This window comes from Zonotrichia leucophrys, chromosome 7 (genome assembly GCF_028769735.1).
Source record: "Zonotrichia leucophrys gambelii isolate GWCS_2022_RI chromosome 7, RI_Zleu_2.0, whole genome shotgun sequence".
Lineage (NCBI taxonomy): Eukaryota > Metazoa > Chordata > Aves > Passeriformes > Passerellidae > Zonotrichia > Zonotrichia leucophrys.
The window spans coordinates 23721346-23748226 of record NC_088177.1 but is presented as its reverse complement, the minus strand read 5'-3'; the positions used below and the strand labels follow the sequence as shown (position 1 = coordinate 23748226).

The window sequence follows — 26881 nt, the reverse complement described above, 5'->3', positions numbered from 1 at the left end:
AATGAAATTTTATTTTCAGTGCAAATTAATTAAAATCAAGGGAAAATACTAATCAGTAATGATTATCTGGCTGTTGGAAGGAGATTGTAACAGAATGAAGGCTCTGTTCTTGTGGACACTCAGCCCTCTTCCCATCAGTGTTAATGAAAACACACCTCCTGGGTAACATGACACATGGTTAAATCATTCTCCATGTGCAGCTACCATTATGCAGCATTCCTGCTTATCTGGCTTATCACAGTGAAAAAAAGCCACCAAAACCAGTACACAAATATATCTCAATAACAAAACAATGCTACAACTTTAAGGAGGGAAAAATGGAGTTTGAAGTAGATTAATACTGAATCACCATAGGAGAGTGTACTTCAGTCTGAAGCAGAGGGTCTGTCCAGGCTCTGCCTCCTTATTGATGCTTGGTGCAGGTAAAGCCATTTTATTTAGTGCCTGGCCAAGTAGGAGGGAGGGGGTTAATACAGCTGCACTCTGCCAGGCCTCTTGCCTCAAATGGCAGCTCAAAGCATCTTCTGCACTGTTCCAACTTGTCAGGAAGAGGAATGTGGATGATGAGACTGCCTCTTTTATTACAGGTTCTTCTGGAATCTTTATGCAGTTAGTCTCATAGTCTTGCTCAAAAGGCTGTCTAAAGTGTTCAGAATTCTGGAAATTCTGACAGCTGTCCTGAGGTTAGAGAGCCTGCAGCTCATTTTGTTAAGATGTGTATTAATTGCTTGTGCAGTCAATGTCCTTGTAAGTGGTCTTAACATATTCCAGAGAAGGGCTTTTAAAATCGTCTGTTCTTAGGCCTGAATGACAGAAGGAAGTTTGGGCAATTTAAAATTGTGTTACACAGACCAATTGCTTATTTACTTCAACAAGTAATCAAATAAATGTGTAAATCATACATGATTAATTGCCCTTGACAGACTTGTGATTTTTTTTTCTCTGTGTGTGTGTGTATGAATTGTGGTTTAGTTTTTCTCTAGACAAAACATTAGCAGAAATTTGAACTTGTTGCTGAGTCTTAAACAAAAGCTTGGTACTGAAATGAAAATCTGCCAATCCTTTTTTTAAAAGAGAATAAAAGCTGGAATTCTTCATGATGAGGAATGCAGTATCAACATAATCAATCTAGCAGCATTGTGTTTTTGCTGAAAACATTCTTAAATCCCAAGCTATACAGGTACTGTTTGTGAGTGAAACATCTTTCATATAGTTCTAAGATGAAATTACCTCTGAATGAATAGAATCTTCATTTATCTTCAAAACCCCTGTGCTACCAGTGAATCCACTCTTTCTACATTCTACAACAAGAATTACATTATACCATTAGAGGCAGTGCCATGATGCAGTATAAAATAGATTGTTTTGGAGAATGAACGTGGCTTTGCTATAAATTACATTCACAGGTACAGAGGAATTTGTTATTTTGTTTAAAATAGTCACAAATATAATTAAGATCTTAATTTATGTTAAACTACACATGTGGCCATTACCATAACTGGATTAGGAATTTAATCTGTCACTCAAGCAATGATACTGAACAGTTTTCATTTATAACCTTAGACACACTATTTCAGTTACAGGGACTGCAGCTGTTTGATATGAAAACTGAATTATTCTGTAGATTTTTTCATAGGTTTTAATTTTAAAATGTGTTCCTGCAGTAAAGTAGAGAATAACCCTTTAGTTGTCATCACATACTCTTCATTGTATGCTCATGAAATAACATAAAATGAAAACAGAAAATGCATTTCACTCCTTCTTCCTAACAGTATGTTGTGTGAGTGCCTTTAGAAGGGCTGCTGAGTAAGAGATGGCTTGGAATGGCTTGTTCTTTATTAAAAACTAATCATGAATATATCTTCTTCAAATGGAGCTCGGACTGTGCCATCTGAAAATAGTGTTCCTCATGTGGCGACGTAAATTGTGAACTATTTGAGTCTTGGCATAAGTAATTTCATTCTTGCCTCTGATCTCAGAAAGTGCAATCTGGATATGATTTACTTCAAGTTGTAACTCATTTTTAAAGAGTGTATGTGTTTGCTCATCTGTGTTTTTCTGGGAGGAAGCTGTAGGGGAAGAGGAGGGCATTGTGGTGGAGCTGTGGCAGGGGGATTGGCTGCCCAGCGCCTGTCGTGTGTCCGGGTGACGGTGTCCTTAGCTGGCAGGGCAGAGAGGAAGGGAGAGCAAGAGTGAAAATCACTCCTAAACCAATTAACTCTGGTAATATATAAAAAAACCTCCTTTTTCCCTTCTCCTGTGCCTTCCCATTGTATTTCATGTACAGTCTCTTCCCGTCTTGTCATCAGAGGAGGACACAGTGGCACCCCTTTCTTGCATTGTTCCGGGGGTGGCAGCAGCAGAGATGAGAATGTCAGTCCTGTGAGAAGAGGAGGGTGGGGAGGAAGGGAAGAGTGGGCTCAGTTGTCCTGTGTCTGGCTGTGGTTTCTGGGCTCTGGGCTTTTGAATTATGCCAAATCTGTGCAAAAGTGATTGCTCTGATTGTTTTTTTAAATAATTGAAATCAAACATCCTACTTATGTTTTGAATTTTAAATTGGGTGGGCTGTAAGAAGAAGCAAGCCTTACATGGATTGTGTCCTTTAAGCAGTGCTGTTGTAAATATACTCCATAATTCTGGCAGGAGGTGTCACCTGCCATGATTGAAATGAATGATAGGCATAAGATATTTGATTAATTTTGTAACAAGTGTCACCTCAAAGCTTCTTATCAGCCGTCTTCACATAGTTACCAATACCTCATTCTCTCACAGCAAAAATATGAACTTGGTTGTTCCACCTAATTTTGAAAACAGAGTGGCTCATGCTCCTCTCTGCGAGTGTAAGGCAGTTCAATACAAACCACAGTCAGTGTGGATCAGTGTGCAGTGGGGCAGAAAAGGCACTGAGAGGCTTCCCCAGACTTTTCTTCAGTTCATTGTCCACAACTCTTTCTTCCCTACTCTGTAAGAGTAAATATTGGGAGGGTAGGGGAGGACAGACATTATTCATCTGGTTGCTTCTGTTTGCCTTGCTCTCATCCCTTTCTCTTCATGGATGTGCAGAAACCTTCCATCTCTGTTTACAGTAAAGTCTCCCATTAAAAACAAGGTACACAGGGGTAGCAGCAGCACTGTAGACTCAATGGTTTCAGCCTGGAAAAAGAGAGGTATCATTGCTAAAAATGTTTTTTTCATATTTCTTCCTTCACTTTCTAGGTGTTAGGTAATGCTACAGCTAGAGAGGCTGGAAGGGTGTGAGAGAGGAGATTGTCAGACTGCAGGAAAGAGGCAGAGAGCATGTGTGGGAGAGAAACTGACAGACCCTATTAAGCCAAATCTTTATTTTTTAATGCCTTTATCTGTTTCTTACATTAACCTCATCCAAAGAAAGGATACACTCTGTTCCTCTGGTGCTGGAGGAGATCCAGCTTGAGGCCTGTAGGGTCACCCTCTCTGTTCTTTGGTAGTACACTTTTTTTTCCAGAGCAGAAGAGAGCTGGAAGTATAATGCTGTTGGAACAACAGGCATCTTTGTGAGGTGGGACAGGCTGTGCTCAGTTAAATATCTTGTTTCTAGTTTTGCTGTTACTGTCTTGCTTGCCATTTTCTGGTGAATTTTCACAAGGGTGTCATTAACTAGATTGTGTGTTACTTGGAATTTAGTTGGCCCTTTTCAGTCCTTTTTAAAGTTGATCAGCCAAATTTCAGATGTTAACAATAATCTCTGATGTACTAGAATGAGCCTGGGCCCTTGGTCTTTCAGATTGCTCAATTTTTGATGCCTTGTCTTTGAAGGGGTGTTGATATCTTCATAAATCTTCATAAATCTCAGCAAAGCTGGACTGGGGTGGTTTCAGCCTTCAGTGTCTTGCCCAAAAGCCCTCAGAGGAGCTGAGCACACTCCCATTTGCTCACAGAAAAAGATTTCTCTCACAAGAAAAGCAAGGGTAACTTGCCTGCTCAGACTGTGTATGTGAGGTACCCAAAGGGAAACAAGATGTTCTGAGCTGAAGTAATCAGTGTTCCATGGCATCTTTTATCAGAGTTGGAAGCCATGGTGGTCTCATACCATCTGCACACCAAATGTGCTGGTTCTTGACATTCTGTGTGAGTGGTCAAAAAGGGAACAAATCCTCCCTTGATCACTGGGCTAGAGCGTGTAATGAGATAAAGGCTCAGAGAAATTGCTGCTTTGTTCTGTATTCTCTCTCGAAGATTTCTTTGAACTGTTCCAGTTTCAATTATTTTGGTAATAGTTCATGCCACTTACTGTCTAATATCAGTTATTGTCTAATATCTAGCATACCTAGTTGAATGCACCAGAAAAAGTTTTCTGGCAGTGAATATTTATAGGAATGCATCGGTCATGATCCTTGTCTTTTTTTTTTCTAAAAGAAACTATAATTTCCATAAATATGGAATGCATTCACTATGCTTGAAAAGTCAAAACCACCTGACTTGTTAATGGTAATAATTTCCAAAGCCTGTCAGTTACATCAGTGAAAGAATGTAAGTACTCATAGTAATGCAAATTACAAGGCTTGTTTCTTAGACTGAGCCCTCCTAATTTGGGATAATACTGCTGTCTTTTACTGATTCACATGAATATTTTAGTTGACATGAAGGGTGTCCAGTGGACCATTAATTTAAGCTGAAGCAAGAAGTAGATACTGGCCTACTTCTCCAGTTAATGTTTAGTTAAGCAGTGTAGATTCAATAAGGATTAAAATTGTCTTATACTGTGGACCTTTCCTTTATTTTGCTGCAGAACATTTTGTAAGGAGCACTTAAAGGTGAGCAGGTCATGCTTTGGATACAAGTCACAGCTCATAATAAACAGATACACTGGTCTTTTTATTCCCTGGGCTTCTATCTTTTAAAATATGTAACAGCAGGATTTCAAAAAACATTTTCTTGGGTTGATTGTATTTTATATTTAGATTATACTGTTAATATTACAGAGTATATTACATATTTAGGTTTATTTCATCACTCATCTTAAAGGCAATCCTAAATATAGCCAAAGACTGAAGTGGAACAGGTCTTGGCATGGGGATGCTGAAGAGGGTGCTGGATGAAGCCCTGTAAAGCTGCTGAAGGAGCAGCTCCAGTGGTCACTGTTTCAGAAACTCGCAGGAAGACTGATCTGGTAAATTCAGCACTGGATGGGTTTATCCAGTTTTAAGCATGAATCATTCTTTTCAGTGTCAGTCCTAATGAGGCATTCATCAGAACTAAAGATGACTATTCCAAGAAAGTTTTCTCAGGTTTTTGATTTGGTGTTTACTTTAGGGTCTTCTTACATTTCTTTTTAATTTTGATTTTTTTAACTGAGGGTAGACGCAATGATTTCTAATATTACTAGAATCTGTGCTGTATTACGAAGAGTAGCAAATCTTAAGGTTAGGGTTTAGGTTGCTTTCTTGTGTGTGATTAGAGTCTGAGCAGCTAAAGCTGTGAGAATGTGGTTTACTGCCAGATCCTGCCCTCTGAAGAGCAGGGAGGAGGCTTGTGCAGAAAATGCTGTGTTACAGCACTCTCTTTCTTCATGGTGGAAGCCTGGTTGCTCTAGGCCTTTTTTACCTCAAGTCACGTTGTATAAATAGTTAATAGAATAATTTTGGAATCTGGACTTGTGACCTGTCTAATTGCAGAGACAAAATGAATGATTAGGACTGAGCTGAGCTGTGAGAATCTCTACCAAGTAAGAGATTCCTTATTTGCCGTGTTCTGTCCAAACTGCAAATATTTGTCTTGACATTTTGGTATTTCAGCAGAAACAGCCTGTGGATTTTGTGGTAGTGGCAGGTGCTGACAGAAATTGTTATCCTCCTGAGAAAGCTTTGAATCCAAGAACACAGATAGAAGGAAATGGTAAATCGATCACTTATGCTCTCCATGAATCCCATAAATTAAAAATAATACTTTCTCCCCAGCCAGACTTGTGCTTTGACAATATCACAGAGCAAAATTGTTATTATAATGTGGAAAGGTGCCCTATGTGTTTGCCATGTTCCATAACATTACCTTGATGAGTCAGCTTTAGCCAGGAGAAATGAATATTGTGGTTTTTAAAAGAGGCAAAATGTCACTCAGTTTTGTAGAGCCACAGCACTAATTGTGTCTGTCAGATACTGCTTCTTTGCCCATCTTAAAAAACCAATAAAAATAGATGAATCTGCATTGGAAGAATTCCAGTTGGTGTTTGAATGATAAACAGTTATCTAAAGAAGTCAAAATCCCTTTGTTTTTCTTTTACTTACCCTTCTTTCTTCCTAAGAACAGTATGCAGGGAACTATACTTCCTAAGAGTGTGCTGGGAGCCAGCTAACACAGGCAAATGCACGGAGAGCACCACATTTGTTTGCCACTGGTGTATGAATGCTTTTCAAATGCGACTCTTTGTTTCCAGGCCTTCTTGCAAATGTGCAATCTGCCAATCCGGGTGATTTGCAGGGCAAACGCCGAGTACATGTCCCCATCTGGTAAGTGTGGCCTTCATTTAGATTACTGTGTTACACCTCCATTTTGATACCATGGCAACTAGGCCTTGTCTTGCTGATAACAGGCAGTGCTGCTGTGTGTGGGTTGCCTTTCCCCCTCCTCTCCAGAGCAGCTTCACCTCTGCAAGCAATCGAAACAGTGAAATGCAAAGTAACCTTGGCACCATGTGTAACAGTACCTGTGTAAAGTGTTCACACAGCTCAGTGCCTGGTGGAAACCTTCTCTCAAATGCCATAAAGCAGAAAGACAAATGTGTCCAAAAATGGCTTTATTCTGCATCCAGGGAATATTCCAGGAAATGCTGTTATATTTTCCTGTTGCTGGAATGAAACAATGCTGGAGAAAGGTTCTCTTTTGTTTCTCTGTGTGGGAGTTGATTGCCAGGATGCAGGAGACCAAAGGGTGCATTTTCACTGTAAATGGTGACAGGTGATTTTAAATCTTCCTCAGATCCATGAGACTGTCTGGAAAAAAATTCAAACCCAGCACCAAAAAGTGAAGTACACAGCCTGTTTTTGTTGGAAGTGACTGCCTAAAAATGCCCAGAGACCAGCTTCAGAAAATTGCCTAAAAATCAGAAAGAATTACAGAACACAAGGTGCCAAGATCCTCGCGCTCTGTCCCAGAATTTTGTTGTGTGAGGAGCTCCATATTTACTGATTACCTGGCTCTGGCTGATCACTGCCATATGGAAGTGCCTGTCACTATGTGTCTGCCAGCTATATGGGTTCTACTGCTGGTACTGATATTTTTGGTTAAAGCAGTGAAATGAGGTGATTTAAAAAATACCCAAAACCAACAGTTGCATGGGAGGAGTGAAACCCCTGCAAAAGCAAAATATGCAGGTATATGAATTATTTGTTAGCAAATAGAGATTTGAAATGCTGAATCCAGGCACACAGGGGCATCTTGCATGTGCAGGAGTAGGACTGGTGACACTTCTATGCTATGGCTTCTCTGCCACTCACATCTCATGTCCACACTTACTGGCACCTAATGTTGTAATTTAGGTCTGAACACTTCCTTCTCCTAAAAACAAGGAGCACAAGAGGGAAAATGATACTGCCTCAATTTTAAATGTAGCCAGAATTACATGTATTCTTTTTGCCCTTTCTTTACTCCTGGAGTCCTTTACTGTTTTTACTCACTTTTACTCACTTTTACTCACTTTCCTTGTTTCCTTTCTTTATATTGGTTTAATGATAATTCAGAGAAGGTTTACATTTGTTCCCTTCTCTCGCCCCACCACCCTCTGTCTCATTACTCCAATATATTTCTCCTTTTACAGGCAAAGTACCCTTTATTCATGTGGGAAATCAAGTAGTATCTGAACTTGGACCCATAGTCCAGTTTGTAAAAGCCAAGGTAATAGTTCATTGTTTTCATTAATTATGAATGTTAATCCTGCTGAGCATTGCACTGATTTAGTGTGCTTTTCTGGAATCTTACTAAATTTGTTAAAACAATATAGGAATCTAGTACTGTTTTAAAAGACAGATATCATGGAACAGGAGTTTGTGAGGTGAAAATGTTTTTCTTTGTAATTTCCTCAAATTCTCCCAGTAAATTCTATGTAGAATAGCTGCATTCCAGTGCCAGTTTCTGAGACTTTTCCTACATGCTTTGTCTCTGGGTCTCAGGGGTCTTAAGTCTAGAATTGACTGTTTTAAATCCTGAAATGTCAAATACTGTTCAACTTTGCCTTTATTCTCCCGCCGTCCCCTGTATTTTTAAAAATACCATGTTTTCACTGAGAAGTTGAATTTGTATCATGGATGTAAATTTGTTTACCTTGTGCTATAGGGATACACTAACCAGGAGGTTGTGTGCTCAAAGTGTGCTCATCTATAACTGATAATAGTCTAAATTTCCTGTAGATTAGCTTAGATTCCTTATGGATTAGATTAGTTACATAATGATGATTTGGTTCTAATTGTAAAGGATACTGTATGTAAAAATTTCACATGTAATTTTTTATTGAACTATGCAAGAGAATAGGATCTGAGCCAAAGCTCATTGATGTTTAAGGTCCTTGGGTCATATGTTGCTGAATATTCCAATACCCATTCTTACATGTGTCTTTTTTCTTTTCCCCATTAGGGCCATTCTCTTAGTGATGGGTTGGATGAAGTCCAAAAAGCTGAGATGAAAGCCTACATGGAATTGGTCAATAATATGCTCTTGACAGCAGAGGTATAGCAAACCCTAGTAACTCCACACACTGTAGGCAAGAAAGCTTTAGGATTTTTCCCTGTAGTGGAAATAGTGCTGTTCCTAGATTAGGTCATCAGCTTTTGAGGTGAAATGACAGGAATAAATTCTCCTACACCGTGGATTGCTTGCTGGCCTGGGGCTGGGTGTGGTGTGGGCAGCAGGAGCAGGCTTTTTTTTGGTCTCAGCCAAGTTTTGGTGCTGGTGAAGTAAGGACTAGCAGCTGGGCTTTTGCCTTCCAGTTTTAATTTCTGTTGTACATCAAAGGTCTATGAGAAGAAATGAAATGGAAATTTTAATCTAATTTAGAAAAGAAAATTCTGCTAGTGAAAAATGATTGTCTCTGTATTCTCCTTTATTAGGAAGTTTTAGTAAGTGTTCTTTCTTTTCCTAGCTCTATCTCCAGTGGTGTGATGATGTTACAGTAGAGGAGGTGAGTGGTTCCGCAGCATTCATCTTAATTAAAATTTAATGAGAAAACACTTTTGCTCACAACTGCAAGTCCCTACTCATAAATGAAACATGGGGGTTTATACCATTAATGATAAAGTCTTTTCACTTTAATTTCACTTGCATACACATTTTAGAGAAGCTGTGTTACTGGAGGGAGCTGACTGCAGAATAGATACAGGTTTTGTTCATCTTTCTGAAATAATAATTTTAAATAGTTATGCTGCAAACAGTGGATCTGTGCAAATAGTTACAGCATACACACAGCTGCTTTTCTCTTCTGCAGCTCCTTTTCTGAGAGAAATGTTTAAATATCAGCTGTTTTGTTCAATCTGTATTTCTTGTATTATAACATAGTACCTTTCTGTTTTTCAACACAGATTACTCACCCAAGGTATGGCTCTCCTTACCCCTGGCCTTTGAACCGCATTTTATCCTATCAGAAGCAGTGGGAGGTTAGGAGGAAGATGAAAGCCATTGGATGGGCTGGAAAGACACTTGAACAGGTGAGTATGAAAAATCAACCTTATTTCTTTAATTTATTTTTTTTTTTTTTTTTTTTAATAGGCATTGGAGAGTAGTATGTTCCTGAAACAGATGTAGTGAAATGCATATTCTGTACTTTAAACATTATCAGGAGTCAGGTATTTGCCTCCAGCAGCAATAAATTTTAAGTTATGTGCAACCTGATGGGGTCCAAGGAAGGATGTTTTGCCACAACTGTACACAGCTCTGTCAGTGTTAGTTTGGGCCATAGTCCTGAAAATAGGTTGTGAGTTCTGTGCCCTGCTTCCTGTATGATGCTGATAGGCACTCTTTGTGGGATTGTGGCAAGCTATGGGGTTTAAGTCAGTACTTTCATTAAGCTTAGTTGTAAATGTTATGGGAAGCACTTAATCAGAGTTGCCTTACCTCAAATGTTAGATTAAGTAACACTTTGCTACCTGCCTGCTGTGTAGGTTTGACTGACTTTAACAGCTTTTGATATTCCAACATGTTACATTCCTTGTTCCCACTGTGCAAATAGAATAAGGAGGTTTTTTCTTGCAATGGTGTTACTTCCTGACAATATGGATTTTTCTTTCTTTCTTGTGTATTTCGATAGGTGCTTGAAGATGTAGATCAGTGCTGTCATGCTCTCTCCCAGAGATTAGGAACACAACCATATTTCTTCAATAAGCAGTAAGTTACTCTTCATTGAAATACTGCACCCAGCAATATGAGATATAGGTATATACCCACATACATACAAATGTATTTATATGAAACTCCTATTTTATTTTAATGCTGTGTGAGTCATTGCAAAAATACAAATATGTGACTGGAATCTAAACATGAAATTTCAGGAATAAGTATTTAAAGGTTTTAAAGGGAAAGCCTCTGTAAGTTTGTTGTATTTATGATTTCATTTTACTCCTGCTTGTCTTACAGATTCTACCACAACTTATGTAGGCTACAAATGTACATTTTTATATAGTTAGTTTCTTAATAAAAATGATATATTTAAAGCATTACTTGTATTTCTTGGGTAACATTCTCTGCTAGAGGAGTGAATGTATGTTGTGCCAACCTGATCAGGGCAGCTTGTTTTAACGTGAGAAACAGTTCTGAATGAACTGAATTAGCATGAGGGTGTCTGAGTTCTAAGAACTGGGGGAGAAGCTAGCTAATCCACAAAGAACTAAATATAAAGTGAAAAAAAAATATTCACATTGCCAGGAGAGAAAAAAGAAATTATCTGACCTCCTTGGAATGTCCTTTGTTCTCGCCAGTTTCGTTCAATTGCAATATGAAATTTAATTTTTTTTTCTCTCCAATAATTCACAATTTTGGAAATGTTACAGACTTAAATAACATCACATTAGCTCCCTCTTGTCCCCTGTGCATAGATCAGCCTAGAACTGCTCAGTTCTGGATTTCAGTTTACTGCATTTGAACTGGGAGATGTCTTAAAATGGCAGCATTTGGTTATTTCTCTGCATTGTGGCTTTGCCCCTTAATCTATTTCAAGTTGAGACTAGCTGGGTAGTCTTAATTCAGAGGATACAGAAGTATTCCTTACAGAACATGACTTTAAGGTGCATCTTCTCCTTTGATTATTAAACATAGTATCTCTTAACTTTTCTTTCTGTATTTCTAAAGAGTTGTAACTTGGGGAATTTGTGTTGGTTGGTTGTTAATCATACTTTTTTGGTAGTTTCAACCTTTGAATTTTTTAGCTGTCTGAAATATTACTAAGAAAATACATGTTCTTGGTCCAGTAGTTTTCAGTCTGTGACTTCTGCGAGTCTTTAGGAGTTAAATAAGAAAAGCAGCCTTTTTTGACAGATTAAAGTTTGTTATGCAGGGGCCCACATCTCCACTGGAGAGTGCTTAGTGATCCACAAATAAAAAAGCAAAAATTTTACCAGTTAGGAAAGCTTTGTGATGCAGACATGTAACATTAGTAGAGGGGGACTCTGAAGTCATTAATAGATTTGAAAAAAAATTATTATTTTTACATGGTTATTATTTTTACATGGACTACTTACATACAAGGACTACTTAAAGGTCCAAGGTGACAATTCAGAAGGATCATCATACCTAATACATTCCCAAAAACCTGTTTTCTTCTGTGTAATCCCCTTTCAGAAAAGGGATGTTTCCAGCTGCTGCCACCATGGAACTCCCTTTTTTGTTGGTTCAGTAGTTCCAAACTGTTGCAGAGCACAAAAAAATGAATGGGAGTCATAAGCTTCCACTCGTCTCCTTTTTTTTTCCTCTTGTGAGATAATAGTTGGATTTTTTAACACACATCTGCAGAATAAAAAGAAGAGCCACAAACCACTTGATAAGCATTTGCCCTCATCACAGGACTAAAAGGTGGAGCATGGTTTGAAACTAGATCAGTAAGTGTCTCTGATCTAAGAGACACTTTCCAAGCTCCCTAAAGCAAGGAAAATGCCATCCTGAGAACAAGCAGAGTTCTTAATATACCCTTTAGACAGATTTCATACATTTGGTTTCGCCTTGCTTGATTTCATCCCAGTTCTAGGCTGAATGGCTAGCTACATGTTACTCAGAACAGCACAGTTTTTCTTCACCAGGACTTGTCTTCCAAAATACCTGTTCTTTTTTTTCTTCTTCTTTTTCTCTTTTTTTTTGTTTTTTCCAGACCAACTGAATTAGATGCTCTGGTGTTTGGACATCTGTTCACAATCCTTACTACTCAGCTAATCACTGATGAACTCTCTGAAAAAGTGAAGAACTACAGTAACCTCACAGCGTTTTGTCGGCGAATAGAGCAGCAGTACTTCGAGGGTCAGGAGAGAGACAGCGCTGCAATTGCAGCCCGATCTTCCAAGAGGTCCCTGCTCAGATAAACATGGTGCTTGAGGTGGATCATGTTGCAGTTTTGGGTTTATCATTGCTCTATAAATGGATTTTGAGAATGGAAATGTGTGTTAGCTTTTTGAAGCTGCCAAGTCATTCTGGAGTAAGGAAAAATGTTCAATACAGTTTTTGTGTTGTAGAATACACTGTGCACATTTAAGCTGAAGTGTCTGTACGGGTGTTTCCATTTTAAAAGCCTGTGTGCCACTTACTGTAAAGTCAGTCACCTTGGAAAAATATTGTATCTGTTTCAAAAAATAAAACACTGAAAGTTGATCTGTGATCTTTCTAAATGCCTCTTTTACTAAATTTAAGTTCTGTGTAGTTCATGAGTGGGATCCTTTTGACAGGACACTTGGAAGAAAGTTGTGAACTATTTACAATTACTAGGCTGGGAATGAAAGTACGCATTAGAGATCTTAATGTTTGTCTGCCTCAGCTGAAACGTATTCAGAAACTGGGTGAAAAAAATGTCTTGGAGCTCTGTAGCACACAATTAATGTGATCTTGTTCAGTTACTATTTTTGTGTCAAAGTACCTTCTGGCTGTCAGTCCTTCATCTTGTATGTGTCTTGCCTCTGCTTTTATCTTTCATTCACCTTTGGTTTTTTGATTATAATTTTTTTTATCCTGTCGTTTCCCAGTTTTAATCCTCAGCTTGTCCTGCTGTGTATTTAAGAAACTAATTTGCCAGGTAAGTGTCTGCCTCATTGTTTTTACTTCCAGTATGCTGACATTGCTTCTGAACTTTGATCTATCTACCAGATGTAGTTCTCATAGAAAAAGGAGTCTCTGTGAGCCTGTGGCTGGCATCTCTTGGTCCTTCTGCCTCCACATTATTCATGGTACATGTAGCCACAATGATACAGGAGTAAACAAAGAAATATCACTGTGGTGCTCCAAAAACCCTGGCAACCTGGAACTTTTCAAGGGAGAGTTCTTGTGTGCAGGCAAGGACTGATCTGACTGGTATTATTTCGAGTGCATTAAATGGTGCTGCTCTGTTCTGCTGTGTCAGTTGTACTTGATGCTTTTCCAAAAGCACCACCAGGAACATGCTGGTGGCTGAAACAAACCTTGTGCATTCAGGAAGTCATGGCCACAACTGGGAACCAGCTCAGGCTGTTTGGCTTGTTGGAACCATTGTGTTCTTACTTTGAAATATGTTCATTTGACTATATGCTTCAGTGTAAGAACACTTAATGGCTTGGACTGGTTATAAATGGTTATACAATGGTCATGAGGTTTTGGCTGCCATTTCCTTCTCTCTTAAACTGAGCAGAAAGCAGCTGCATGCCTTGGACTGGCTTCATCTCCCATGTCAGGCTCCTGAACCACTCCTGCTTACTCACTGTTTTTGTGGGGATCACTCTTGCCAGCTGGACTGGAAAACAGAGCTGAATTCTTACTGTCTGCTTTTTGATATAACAGTCCAAAGTCCTACTGCAGCCAAACCCACTAAGTATCAGTGTCTTGGTCTTTCATCCAACCACTCTTGCCAGGACAGGCAGATTGCCCTTGTCCTAAATTTCAGTCTTAGAATTTCACACGTCTCTGTGTTGAATACTTGTGAAACTGAACCCCATCAGCTGTTGATTGCTTAGTGACCATTTCCACTATCAAACCAGTTGGTAGCTGAGAACCCAGATGTTTCTTTCAAACTTGCTTTTTTTTTTAAAGTTTGGAGAGAATACTGTGATACATGCTACTTTGAGCAGACTAAAGTTAGCATGCTGTGGTGATGAGGAAATCCTGTGTGAAAACTCAAGTATCTTAATTCAGAGTAATTAAACTGGTCTTTTACCCTCTCACTATTTGCAGAGCACCAATCATCAGGAAAGATTTTAAGCTAGCTTATGTAGTTTTCACAATTCTGCTACCAGTAGACTGAACTACAGGACTAATTTACTTAATGGATTTTTAAACCTGCCTGTTAATTTTTATTGGTCTTAAAAAGTGCAGATGGACGTGTTCCTCCTCTTTCAGGGCTTCAGTGGCCATTAGCCACCTTGTAGCTGAATTTCAGCAATTGCTTTGAAACAGCATTAAATGAAACTTTTTGTATTCTGGCAAGGTGAGGCAGAACAAGCTCTGGTAATACAACACCTTGAATGCTGAACAGCAAGTTACTGTAGATTTTGTGCAGCAGCATACAGCGAGCTTTATAACTTCAGAGTAGTAAAAAACCCCCACAGAGCGATATGCATTAACCTGCTTTGAATATCTCATCTAGAAAATAAATTCTGTGGAAGTGGTTGGGCAAAAGATACTGATCTCTTGCAAACAAAGTTTGTGTAAATCCACCTGAGCTACTCAGACTCCACTTAAGGATACAGAGACAGGCAAATCACATCGAGTTTTCAATATTGAAGAGAGAGGACAAGCAGAGACTGAGTTCTCAAGTTACACTGAAGTTTCTGAAAGTTTAACCATCCCTCATTCCTTGTGCGTGACTTTGATAATTTCATTTAAATGGAAAAGAGCATTCTTTACTTCCTTGACTGAAGAGGATTTTTTTCTGTATGGCATATTTGCTACAGAGCTGGTTTGTAGTTCAGGCTGCATCTCATTCTAGGTGATATCTAAACTTAGAAGGAAAATTTTGGCTTTGCTACCCGTGTGGAAAATAGCAATTAAAATCCTAGCCAAATGACAGACTTTGTACCTCATAAATACAAGAAACCATTATGCTTTTTGAAGTGACATTGGTAGCATGACTGGTGCTGTGGAGCAGACTGGGCTGAGCTCCAAGGACCAAGGCTTGCTTGGCAAGCTGTGCTTTAACTCAGTGAAGCTGCAGTCCTACAAAGGACACTTAAGCGGATTGCTCCTGAAATGCTGGGCACAGCTCAGGAAAGGGAATGAAAAGTTTTAACAACACCAGCAATAAAACAAAGGCAGAAAAAACCCCAAACCAACCCAAGCCAAATAGCCTTCATGAACTCAGGAATTAGCACTTCTGTGGGCACATAGTTTGTCAGGAAACCAAACCAACCCGAACCCCATAGCCTTTCTCACAAGGGGATTGAGCAAGGGCACAGAGCTGCCTTCTCCCAGGCGTAGCAGCAAGGGCTTTCTGCTGGTGTGAGTGGCCCTCTGGTAGACAAGGCTGTGCATGTGCAGTCTGTGAGAATTTTACCCTGGAGTTGTGGGTGTTTCTGGGAGATCTCCCATGCCTAAAGCACAGCTGCTGCACCAGACAGGTATCAGGCCAGGAAGGCCTATGGTTTGTCCCACATGGCAGGACACTGGGGATAATGTTTTTCTTTCCTAGCTTTTCAGGCTCAAAAATACAAAGTTCTTACAGGCGATTTTGAGTGAAGAGAGATAGCTGGAACTTCTAAAGTTTCCCCAAGTTAAGACAAAATTTAGGTTTCCAACAGAAAAAAATGTCGGAAGCAACTGTACTGTGGATTATCAGTCACCTTCTAAAAATGCCTCACCAGGAAGTGCAGGAGTTAACCAGAACAGCACACAAAGTTACAAAAGCTCTCAGAGCTACAAGTGAATAGACATAATTGAGTGAGTACAAATCACCTGACCATTGTGGTTTGCTTCTCCTAGTCTTTTCCTTCTACAAGTAATTAGCTTCAGAGGCAAGGCTCAAGTTGGAAAGTAGCAGATCCTTTCTTCACCTGATGGAGCTAAAACAATTGGGGAAGTCCTGGTGAAAACAGGACTGCTTCTCCATTCCCTAGATGCTTCTTTGGGACTGTGGATGGGCTAATCTTGCTCAGCACAGATGCTCCTCAGCACAGTTACCTGCTCATGTTCTTGTTGGATTTTGGTGTCTGCTCCTATCAGAAATAGGCAGGGTGCCGGTTCCAGGTGTGAAGGCCTCGTTGGCCTGACCAGCACAGTGCTGTACACACAGCTAGATTGTGGATCCTGTGTGCCCTGTGCCACTCTTAGGTACAGCACAGGAAAAGGAGCAACCACCCTGCTCCACCACGGGCTGTAGCAAACCAGCTGGTGATTTGAAGGTGGCCAGACAGCCACAGGCTGATTTATAGTATTGGAGCATTGTTTCCAGCTGACAGTCCTCCCTGACATTCTGGTTTTCCTGTTCCTCTCTGAAGCAAGTTCTCCTTGACTGGGCAGCCTCTTGATGCTGCCTTTTATTATGTGATGAGATTTCAAGGGAGACATGTGAGACGGTTTTGGTGGGAGCAGTTTTTGCTAGGACCTATCACTTTTCACATACCAGTTATAAAAATTTTAGTACTGAGTGGTGTTAATGAGACATTAAACTGCTGTTTTCTCTGCCTTTTGTTTTATTTCCCCTTTTCCTCCCCAGGGAAAGGAAAACAACCTGGCAATCTCCTGCCTCTCGAATGTACTTAAAGCTCAGTGTTGTGGAAAAAAAGAGGCTAGCATAGCCTTACACATGGAGAATGCTGCTGAGCTGCACTTAATGATGCCTCTTAGGATCAGCTGTGCTGCTAAAAAACACTTCATTTCCTGTGGCTTTCTTTCTTTATAAGCAGAGTGCAGCTCCAATGGCTCTCACAACAATTAGCACCCACTTGTTTTGCAGGTTTGAAGTTTTTGCATTAGTCAGGTTGAGAAATTCATGGTATTAATCATGACTGAAGTTGTTATTTATCACCTGCTGGGTGAGAAATAATAATTTTGGCACTACTGGGGCAGCAGGCCAGAAGTACCAAATTAAGTAAAACATCTAAACACCAGCAAGGATCATTTCTCTGATTAATGAATTGTTACAAAGAAAAACTGCTACTCGTTATCTGATCTTAGGATAAAAGTAGGAGTAGGAAGTAGAAAGCATTAGCAAAGTCAGGCTCTAGCCTGATGCAGTTTGAAACTTCCTGGCTGATCTACTCTGTCATTCACTGACTAACACATGCTTCACAGGTTTGTGATACTTGGCTTACATCCCCCGTGCCAACTTTGTAAAAACCAGCATTTGGCAGGGAGCTTGAGGCCTGTTGTGTAACTGCCTTGAAAGAAATGAAAGACTTAAAGCTTCTAGGGCTTGTCTAGGCTGGCAGGTTTTGCCACAGGAGCAGCTACCAGCCTGGCAAAATACCATTGTGTGAAGGCAATAAGAGGCGTGCAGGAAACAAGATTGGCGACACCAATGGAGTGAAGTTCACACCCTGGATCCACACTGGGGCTGTTAGGCACCCTTGGGATTAAAGGGGCCCACAAGTGACAGCTGCCTGGTCAGGTGTGTTTCAACATGCACCTCACCTACAGAAAGGGCTGGCCTGCACACAAGTGGTTGCATTGGCGTCAGGTCTGTGTGTGCTGCTACAACCCCAAGCCACCAAATGACCGTGACACCACATCCTCTCCCTGACAGGCCATTGTGGGCAGCTGAGGACCTACTGTGTGCCCACGGAGGTGCTAATTCCTGAGTTCATAAATGAGACGTAAAAATGGAGTGTTAGCCTTGACTATGGTCAAAGAACTCAGCCTGGGGGAGATGCCTCACCTCTGAAAACAGTGATTGTTGAATCTTAGCTTGTTGAGACTTACAAGAAAAAACTTAAACAGAGAGCTTTAGAGACCTCTTTTCTTCCAAGTAATTAATTATCTAGGAAGAAAGGACAGGCTTTTTCCATAGAGAATATCAACCATTCCCATCTATTGCTCCAGACCTCAAATATGGTGCTAGTTGAGAAAAAGAACTTCACACTGTTGACACAGATGGACTGCCATCCATGCCACACATGACATCTATGGCAGCCAAAGTAACTCCTGTCTACAAGCCAGTGTGCTCAGAAGCTGACTTGAAACAATGAGCTGACATGAGAGGTCAACATGAACTCACCCCTCTCCTGACAGTAGCTGTGGGTAGATAGTACTGGGTTGACAGTAACCCAGTTTGTCAATAAAGATTTTTTTTGTAAGTGTTGTGTCACATATATGTTTTCTCATCCAGATTTTTTTATACCTGGAAGTTTATTCTGCACTTAAGAAGAAAATGAAAGACCTTAGGAATATAGGGCATAATGATCACCTTCCCTTCATTCACTGCTCAAATCATCAGTCTTCCAGGGTTTACGTTCTCAGTTCACATAGAAAGACTTGAAACAAGAATGAAAAGGATGATGATGCATAGAAAATATAAATGGCAGCAAATGGCTTGCTGCAAACAAAAGACCATCTTCTGAGGCTAAGCAGGAATCACCAGAATGTGTTTGAATGAACCTTGTTGTAGGTACTGTGGGGAGGAACCACGGAAGCTCAGCCATGACAAATTCTGTAGACCAATCACCACCCAGCTGCTCTGGCCAAGCTGTGGCATCACCCAGTCCCCAGAGCATCTATCTTTTCCAAGGCTGTCTTCTCCCAGCATGCATTTACATTTTCTGTCACTTCTTCCTGCCAAGACTTTGTCAACAGCAAGCCCACCTCCCCAGTCATACATCTCAGGTTGCCCCTGCCATACTCTCATGGCTGGTGACATCTCTTTCAACTTTTGGCTACAAAGTACAGCTTTGTCCAGGTTTCTTGACTTTGAAGGCATCTGTTTCTGGTTGTAACATTCTCTCACTGCTGCGATCAATATTTTTTTCACCAACACACAGGATTATTACATGAGATTATCTTGTGGAAATTATCCTTCATCTTTCAGTTGTTATCACTTGGACTGTTAGGTAAGAACTAGCCATTTTCTTTTCTTGTCAAGACACTGCAAACTTCTCTTTAGGTTCACTGCTGTTTCTAACTTAATTCGTGTAAATTCCTCCCTTAAGTTCCTCTGCAGTTTTTACAGGCTCCTTCCCTCACAAGTGTGTAGCACCTTGATCTACGATGCCTCCTAGCAAAGAAGTGTATAACTGAGATTACTGGCTATCACCATGATCTCTTTCATTTGCAGCTTTAAGTCTGTGTTGTGGCATGTTTAAGGAACCAGTTGATGAAGATCAGTAGTTTGGGGGCATTATGGGAAGGGTAAGTTTTTAACTACTTAAATAAACTTTCCAGCTTGTTTTATTGTAGGTTATGACATTTTGCAAAAGACAGGTAGGTTTCTGCACGTGTGTGTAAAGACCATGACTTGTGTATTACATGCAAATGTGAGTGCAAAGGTCTGGCTGTTGTGCCAAAGCACATTTGAGGCAAAGCCCAAAGGCACCGCTGTGCAAAAAGCTGCCTGTCATCTGATGGAAATGCTTGTGACACACTCAGGACAGCTCCTGCAGACCTGTTTCTATGGAGGCGCTTTCATTTGGTTCAGTGCATCTTCCTGGGGCCCATCCTGCTACCCCTTCTCCCTGATATCCTTTGTGATTCCCCTGCTCCTTCTGGTGCTTCAGGGTTTTCCTGCGCTGAGAAAAGGAAGGGTCTCACTCCTGGGAAAGGTTTTCACACCTGTGGGCTCTATTCCTCCCTCTGCTTCCAAAGAGATTTCTTGTGCCAGTAAAATCCCTTTAGTGTGAGTAGAGAAACAAGCATGCTTTCGAGGATTTGTTTAGGCAAAGAGAGTCATCCTACAAGCTTGCATCCTTCTGCTCTGTGCATCTGTAGGGAGTCCAAATGCTGCTGCCACAGGAAACGCATTTTGTTTCAAAAAAATTAAAATGCCCAAAATTTGCTTTCTAACTCAGTAATCAGAAACAATTGCAATAACAAGGTAATTGGTGTTAACTGGGATTTTTTAAAGCTTGACAAAATTCAACATTGAAAGAATGGGAAGTGAGATTAAAACTCATATAGATAATGCAGTTCTCTCAAATTTCATTGGCACTTATGTCTCATAACACTGAAAAATTATCAATGCAGTCATAAACTCTGATTTAATGAGAAGCAGACTGAGAAAAGCTTGGAAGGGCAAGAAGAAGATTCTTCACTCCTGAGGGAGTTTAAAGAACAAAATGCTTTGCACTTTAAACTCCCTCAGTCTGGGAAATGAGGCATCCAAAAGAGGCAAAACTAGTAGCAGCAAGAGAATGGAGCTCCCTTCCAGTCCTTAGCTCAGAGTTTGTCAGTGCATCGTCCTTCTCACCGCAGTGATTTGGAGCCATCTCTTGCACTGAAGCCAACAGAAACTCTGTGATGCATCTTATTTGAAATGTCACTGATCTGCAGTCAAAGGAGTTATTTCCAGCTGAGGATTATGAAATACTTGGTGAATTTAACCAACTGGATGAGTCACATAGAAAAACCTGCCTGACATAAGAGTAAGTCAAGCCACAGCAGTTGCAAGTAATTTGTCCCAAATGTGAGCAGGGCAAAATCTAGAGCGGGAGGCTGAGGGCTCGTTTCCCAGCTCCACACTCCAACCACCACACTGCATTCTTTGCTGCTTTTTTAACCACAACAGCCTCTGAAAATCACTCTTCAAAGGCATTTCTTGGTAGTAATAAATGAACCATCAAAACCTAAACAAAGAACCCGGCAGTTGAGATGATGCAACTTAACAAACAGAAATGACTAAGATTGCCTTGTCCTCTGCTTATTTCCAAAGAATAAAGCCCAGGTCATTTATAAAGCCCTCCCCCTTCCCCTCTCCTTCACAGCCCCTTGGGAGTCACCCAGGAGACAGCACCACTTTCTTCTGCTTCCCCATCTTTAAAATATATTCATTCCAGTTTTCAAATTGCTATTTTGTAGTGCTAAATCTCTACCCACACTAATTTCTCCAGGTCAGAATCTGACCCTGATTTGAACAAAATCTGGAGTCAAATATTCACACCAGAATGCTTTTGCCTTGCTGCATGTCAGATGCCATCTCCCTGCAAATGTTTCACACACCTTGGAGTGCAGCTTGTGGAACTGATGAGGTGAAGAGCACTGCAGAGCAGCTCTGTGCTGGTAATCACAGGACTGAAGAAACACATACATCATCTGCCACATAGGTTGGCATTTCAAGTAAAAAACCTTCACAATGTGTAAGATGTTGGACAAATGATGGCCATATGCATGTTTGTCTCTGTGCAGATGTCTTTGCATTCTCAGCTAGGAAAGAGCTGAGGTAGGCTTTTTTTTGCAGACAGTTTAATATTAGTGACACAGTTTATGTCCTCTGCAAAAACAATAATGGAGGATAAGGTGACATAAATTATTTGCAAATCGTTTGACATATGCAGGGCATTGTCCTTGCAATAATCACCATCAGTCTGTCAGTTTAAGATATGAACCGTGCCACTGCCATTTTATATCATTGTGTTAAGCTTTCACATGTTGTAATTTTATAGATTTGTTCTTTGGAGAACGCTGCAACACAAATCAAATTGTATTTTGTTCAGTTATATGCTGTGTGGAGCACCTCCCTGCAATTAGGGGCGGGGGAGATGAGGAGCAAGAAAACAGTCCTAGATAGGAGGCAGCTCCTCAAAAGTTTGGAAATTTCTTAGATACCATTACTCAACTTTCACAGTCATTATTCAGAGCAAGAAGAATTATTTAAATTCATGCTAACATCAGTTGCTGGCTGCATGAACAAAGTGAGCCCTGGAAAGCACCATACTGACAGATTAATTTAAAACACCCTTGTCTATTTTGTTTTGCTGTAACAGTCAGGCACAACATTTGATTCTTATGAATAATGTGGGCTTTTCTAAAGTAAATAAAATGATTTCAACTCACAAAAGATCCCTTCGAGACGTGGTAGGTACCGGTAGTATTAACTCTGCTTTCCACAGACGTGCAGAATGGGTCTGGAATAGCAATGACCTCAGCATTGTCTCTCTTATTCCTGGCAAATTAATTCCTGCAGTATAGTTTAAAAAAAGACCTAAAGCTGACCACTTATTTTTAGTCTTTTGTTTTTTAAATTTGAGCTGCAGATTACAGTGGGAGATCACAAGTGTATTCTAAACATATTCAGTGCCAGACACCTTTGATTAACCATTTGAGAACTGTAAGTGTGCTTAATTGGTAAAGGACTCAGTGGGAAATACTGTAATATACATTCTGGAGTATCACATTTCAGTGATATTTTTTACTATATTTTGAATGGAGAAATGTGATTTGTTTTCCCCTGGGAAAATTCCCCACATTCAGTTGTCAGCAGAACAGAATCTTTCTGCTTCCAGTGAGCCCTTAAAGCAGAAAGATTTATTGCACTTACACCCTTGAAAGAACATATCTTTTTCTTTGAAGGCAGCCATTATCACCATCCCATTTTATATCTTTTCTGATAAGTGCAGGCAGTAAAGCAGATAAACTCCTTGCATACCAATTAAAGACACATGCACACTAAGACGCTGTATACTATCAGAGATGCTCAGAGTAATATTCTTCCTAGTACAGTAGATATATCTAAGGAGTTTGACTTTTATTATTCTCAGCTTTGCACCCCTGACATTTCTAAAACCATGGAGGAAATTAATGAATTCTCACTCAAGGCTCCATTGTCTAATCTTGCACCAGTGCTCATGAATTATGGAAAATGACATATCAACTGATGACGTACAACAGGCTATTTTAAACCTACCCTTTTTAACAGAACCTGGACCATGAAAGGTTCATCACTGAATTTCATGCAGTCACCTGGCAAAACATTGGCCTCATGTTAATTGATACCTTAATTGATACCTTGCCTCACTTCCTAGCAACAAAAACACTTTGTTATATGCAAAAACATGAAAACAAGACCACTGAACCTCAGAAAAATCTCTTTTTTTCCCCCCTAACACTCAGGTAGGATGCTGAACCTGCAGCCCTAACTCTTGGCAACCTGCCTTGGAGTTTTCTGTTTTGAAATCCCCATAGGAAAACAAGGGCTCAATAATATTTTAAAGTTGTTAAGCACAACCTCCTCCACCTACCTGTGTACCTGCTGCTTCTTCAAGTGCCTTTGCCCAGGCAGAGAAAGGCCTCAGCTCCCTCTGAGCAGAGGCACTCAGGGACCGGTGTGAGGACACTCTGCCCCAGCTGAGACCACTGAACACGGAGCTGGCACAGGGGCAGCTGCCAGCCCAGGGCTGGCTGGTAGTGCGGCACTTGGCGGTCAGAAGCCGCCCTGTCTGTCCCTGATGCCCCTGGCCAGGACATGTCCCACAGCTTTCTGTCCCAGCTGGGTGGGAGCGCCTCTGCTGGGCTTCTCTCCAAGTAACTGAAAGCCCCCAGACATTTCCACAGACAGACAATGCCAGCAGTGCCAGTCTGCCTGAGGAGTGCTTTGGGCAGCCCTGGAAATCCAACAGTGCAGGGCTGGAAATCCATCCAGCAAGGGATGCCCCATGCCCCTCCACAGCTGGGGCTGCTCTGAGCTCCAGGCTGCCCCCCAAGCACCACACAGCCAAGGCGCCCCACACACTCAGCTTCCTTCTCCTGCTTCAATTCCTTCTTCTACTTCAATTTAAAACTATATATTTTCTCAGGACAGTTTTGCTGGATAGAAAATGATCTGTCTGCCTTATTACCTGTGAACTTATTTTTACCTCTCAAGAATCTCACCCAGGGTTTTCCCTGAAGGACAGTGTCTCAGCACAATGACTTCCTTGTGCACAGGGGCTAGACACCAGTTTTCTGTCAGGGTTCCCTTTAGATAAGCAACTATGGAAGGCAATACATCTCATTCAAAAGATCTGAAAGAGCTGAAGATACAGAAAGCACTAATCAGTAATTAATACAAATAAAAGAAACAATCTTTCATGTATGGGGTAATAATAACACTCTGGAGTTTGTTCTAATCCATCTTTTTGTCAAATGAAGCACCAGGGAATTTGTCTGCAACAATCAGTATTTTCAGAGTTTCTGCTTTGATTTGCAATAGGGGGTTTAAGTCCTGTGCTAACACAGGGCTCAGAATAAATAATCAAAGAGAATAGTTTTAAAATCAATAATAAAAGCTTTAATATGCAGAGGAGTTCTGCTATACTTTTATACCCTGCTTACAAGTCAATTTTCCAAATTAAGAAGCCCTCTTTCCACTTTATATAGAAATTGCAAAAGCATGACAAAATCCCATTGCACAAACCCCGACAATGCCCTTTCTTCCATATTAAAACACTGAGAACACTGGAATAAGGGACTTCTACTCTTTCTCTCCAGAGAAACAGTGTCTAACAGAACATCAGACAGTCTTGAAATTCTTTAAATAGCCTTGTACTCGTTATATTTAATGACAATTACACAAGTGACTTTGTGACTGCAAACATGATTCATGACTCTGCAGCAGAAGTAATACCTCTAATAGACTATGCATTGAGCTAACCCAAAATAGCTGCTGAAGAACAGTTTTTGCTGAACTACTTCATGGATAGATTTAAAAATTATTATAATATTATATAAAAAGAACAGATTATCCTGCTGTGTAATTATTTAGCAATGCTCTTAAATCTTCATGTAAACGAAATTTCAAATGTGGACAGCCACAAGCAATTAGGAGGTTTTAGGAATGACTTGTCTGAGACTTGCCAGAAGTTATAAAGCCCTATCTTAAATGAAACAATTTGCATTCAATATTTGGTCACCCTTCAGCTCCGTTATTGCAATCACTCTTCAAGTTAAAAAACAAGAAAAAGACAAAGAGAAAAAGAGAAATTTAAAAGCAGTTTTTCCTACTGGGTAACGTGAGTTGAAATCAGGTATTTTCAATCCTGCTAGAACTGAGGACACAGCTCCAGCTCCCTCCCCAACCTGGAGTGATGCAGAAAGCACAACCCTGATGAGGACAGCACTATCCCAGGGTCTGCAAGCCCATCTTTAACAGAATGACGCTGCCCTGCTATTGATTTTGGTGCCTACACAGTGCCAAACATCAGGGCTTCACTGCAGGGTTTCCTTTCTAGGAAGCCTGGAAATGATCTCAGAAGATGTGTCCACTTCTCAGTGTGGAGACATGGCTATTCCATTGTGCACTGTCACTGTCCTCCCAGGAATGGGCTGCTCACTGGCTTGCTCTCAGTGCCCCAAGCAGACTTTCAAAGCAGGAGGGTTGAGCAGCCAGATCCATGCCCTTGCTCTGAGGGCAGGCAGGAAGCAGACTAGGGAAAAATCAGAGTCTCAACCCCTCCCTCTCACTGATGCCAACTGCAGTTTATCTGTGAACTTCAGAGAGCCCAAAATTTCATCTGTATTGTTCAGGATTTCTGCAAGCCAGGCAGCCAGGTATGCTCTAGAGGGAAACTCAACTGTACCAGCTTTCAAAAGAAGCCACAGAAATACCCCATTGCTTTCTCACAGATGATACTAAACACATGTGCGCTAATCCTTTAGTTTCTTTTTTTATTCCTTTTTGTAGCGGATGCTGTGTGCAACCTTCCAGACAACAGCTACTGCCAAAGAGGAAGGCTGGGACGCCTGAGCTGTGCTCACTACAAAATTATCCAGGTGGGTGCTCTCAGCTCAGCTTTAAAATTTTTATAATTTCTTCAGCTTCCTGTCCAAGTGCTGTCCCTGCTTGCTTGATTAGAGCCACAGCAATTGAAACCAAACCTCCCAGCACACAATGGCTGTTGCCACTGCTGACAAACCTCACTGAGGCAGTCTCAGAGAAATCCCAGGGCCCCAGCTCACTGTGCATCTCTCTGTTCTAGCTTGTGAAATGGCATTCAACAATACTGGTATGTAATCTAAAACCCATCATAAGTAATAATTAAAGATTAAAACAGATTAATTCTAGGCTTGTTTGCCCTTGATAATAATACTATTAATTCTCCAGAGGCAAAAATAAGATAATCTCATGAAAACAAAGCACAAATAAGGTCCATAAAATGCAGAGGAAATATTTCCAATATTAATTTTGTAATATGGAGTATCCGTTTTGCAATACAGTGGTGACATAAAATATGCAGCAGCAACAGAGGAAAACTGATGGAGTGCCAAAGCTGTTTCTCCTTAAAATGCACATTGCTCCAGAGCAGTTGGGCTTGGTGCTGAGATGAGACTGCCTACATAGGCATTTTCAAAGGGCTCTTTCAAGGCTGATGTGCCACTCTCAGCTCTGACATGTGCTCAGAATTAAGAAAACCACGAAAACCCAGCCAGGGTGTGGGACAGCCTCAGAGAGAAGGGCCATAAGAGATATGTTTGTGGTCTCCTGGGGTGCTGCCCTGCCTGCTGCTTTCATGTCAGCTCTGTTTATAAGCAGCAATCTGTTGATGCCAGGCAGTGATGGCAGAGTGATCTGGGGGTGATGAGGCACTGGAACAGCCTGCCCAGAGAAACTGTGGATGCCCCATTCCTGGAAGTGTTCAAGGCCAGGTTGGATGGGGCTTTGAGCAAGCAGGTCTAGTGGAAGGTGCTCCTGCCTGTGGCAAGGGGTTGGAACTGATTTTTAATGCTCCTTCTGACCCAAACCATTGTGTGGTACGTGCCTGCTGGCAAAATGAGCCTGCCTGTGGGTTATCATGGACTCCAAGTGAAGGAAGATGTGCTACTGCATTGAGGTGACCGTAGGGAGCTGAGAGCACAGCAATCT

At 40.8% G+C, this 26881-nt stretch overlaps 1 protein-coding gene across 1 annotated transcript in view; it reads left to right on the top strand.

Annotated features, from left to right (window-relative positions):
- Positions 1-12813, top strand: part of MTX2 (metaxin 2) — a 29457-nt gene extending 16644 nt beyond the window's left edge. Inside the window, 7 exon segments of the mRNA XM_064718039.1 lie at positions 6413-6485; positions 7793-7869; positions 8605-8697; positions 9110-9148; positions 9546-9671; positions 10271-10347; positions 12320-12813. Of these exon segments, the coding sequence (XP_064574109.1) occupies positions 6413-6485; positions 7793-7869; positions 8605-8697; positions 9110-9148; positions 9546-9671; positions 10271-10347; positions 12320-12527 (693 nt within the window). The 3' untranslated portion in view covers positions 12528-12813.
- Positions 12814-26881: the final 14068 nt, after the last annotated feature.